Source organism: Salvelinus sp. IW2-2015, unplaced genomic scaffold (assembly GCF_002910315.2).
Source record: "Salvelinus sp. IW2-2015 unplaced genomic scaffold, ASM291031v2 Un_scaffold2024, whole genome shotgun sequence".
NCBI lineage: Eukaryota > Metazoa > Chordata > Actinopteri > Salmoniformes > Salmonidae > Salvelinus > Salvelinus sp. IW2-2015.
Genome location: NW_019943371.1, coordinates 1,077 through 2,711, shown reverse-complemented (window position 1 = coordinate 2,711; position 1,635 = coordinate 1,077). Strand labels below are relative to the sequence as shown.

Below are 1,635 nucleotides of genomic sequence, written 5' to 3'. Positions count from 1 at the left end.
CAGTAAAGGAGAAAGTGCATCTCTGTTTCTACCTCCCCTGTCGTGCAGTGACCACATACACGCTCCTCTTTGGGTAGCCATGTCTTTTTATGTCTGCCGGTTTCTATTGCCAATCGGTGGTCACTCAGCCTGTACTTGGTAAGGATCTGTCTCTGCTTCGAATCTCTGACAGAGTAGAGATATTCAGCCAATTCATATTCTCTGTTTAGGGTCAGATAGCAATTTAGTCGGCTTTGGGATTTTGTTTCGTTTTTCCAATGTTGTAAATATGAGTCCTTTGATTGGTTCATGATTTTGTTTATTGGAATTCTTTCTTTTGAAGCAGTGCAGTGAAGCAGTCTTCCTCTCTCTCTCTCTCTTCCTCTCTCTCTCTCTCTGTCTCTCTCTTCCTCTTCTCTCTCTTCTCTCTCTCTCTCTCTGTCTCTCTCTTCCTCCCTCTCTCTTTCTCTCTGTGGTCTGAATACTCTCCGAATGCACTGTAATATGATACATTACAACTGTATATCTGACATGGTACTTGTCTTCTTTTTAAAGCCCATAACCATGTGTGTGAGGTGTATACTTTTGTTTCAAAGTACAGTTTTTTAAGACTACCAAGAAACAACTATGTGTGACCCTGATTTAGCCCACTGCAGTAAAACCTTGCCTGTGACCCTGATTTAGCCCACTGCAGTAAAACCTTGCCTGTGAAAAGGAAAATCTTCCTGTCCTGCAAATGCCAATTTACCCAACCCGCACCGAAATATCTAAATGCTTTTGTATCCCTTTAGGCTCGCTCCAGTGTAGGGTGAAGGGCTGTTTATAAGGCAGATGTAAACAGCAGGAAATGACAGATGTTCAGTGGTTTAAACGCGCCGGTTGGAGCGCCATAAGGGGACTACAGCTAGTTTTTATAAATATATATATTTTTTACCACAGAGTCGAGATGAGCCGTATATTCCGCCATTGCGAGCTAGCTAGCTAGAATTGATTTTGGGCATCAATATGGTGGCCACTCTGGCTGAGAACATTCATGACAGTGGTGTGACACGACAGAGAGATGTAGGTGCAACCTATGTCTGTCTGTGTTCTAGTCCTTCTAGAGTGGTGAGGGCAGGAGAACTACAATGGTACGTCTAGAACTTGTCTGTTTTGTGTCTGTGTTCTAGTTGTCAGTGTGGAGAGTCGCGAGGCCCACCTTGGCAGCCTGGTCATCGAGGCAGAGAGGAGGGCAGGGGAGCTGGCTGCCCAGGCCCAGAGAGACGGCCTCAGCCTGGAGGCCTGTGACAAGGACAAGCAGCTCCGAGCCTGGGAGTGGAGGTGCAAGCTCTACAAACGCATGACGACTGGCTTCCAGCATGCACGTGAGTATGCTGGGATCGTGTGTGTTTCTGGAGGGGGGAGGCTGTGTGTGTGGGTGTGTTTTCATTCTTTCTAGTCAGGGACTGGTTTAGACCTGGGACACCAGGTGGGTGCAATTAATTATCAGGTAGAACAGAAAAGCAGGAGGCTCCGGATCTCGTAGGGTCAGAGTTGAATACCTCTGGCTTAAGTAAACGCCATGGTGGAAGAGTTTGCTGAAGTGTTTCTGAAAACATACACCTTTATTCTTTAGAACTGTAGTAAACGTGTTGTTCTTGTTGTTGGTGTTGTTTT

At 46.0% G+C, this 1,635-nt stretch overlaps 1 protein-coding gene across 1 annotated transcript in view; it reads left to right on the top strand.

Annotated features, from left to right (window-relative positions):
- The window catches only part of LOC139024926 (ankyrin repeat and fibronectin type-III domain-containing protein 1-like), a gene marked incomplete at its 3' end in the record, with an annotated part of 11,198 nt that extends 9,855 nt beyond the window's left edge, over positions 1 to 1,343 (top strand). Inside the window, exon 3 of the mRNA XM_070439914.1 lies at positions 1,149 to 1,343. Within this exon, the coding sequence (XP_070296015.1) occupies positions 1,149 to 1,343 (195 nt within the window). The remainder of the gene's footprint in view (positions 1 to 1,148) is intronic.
- Between the last annotated feature and the right edge of the window lie 292 nt (positions 1,344 to 1,635).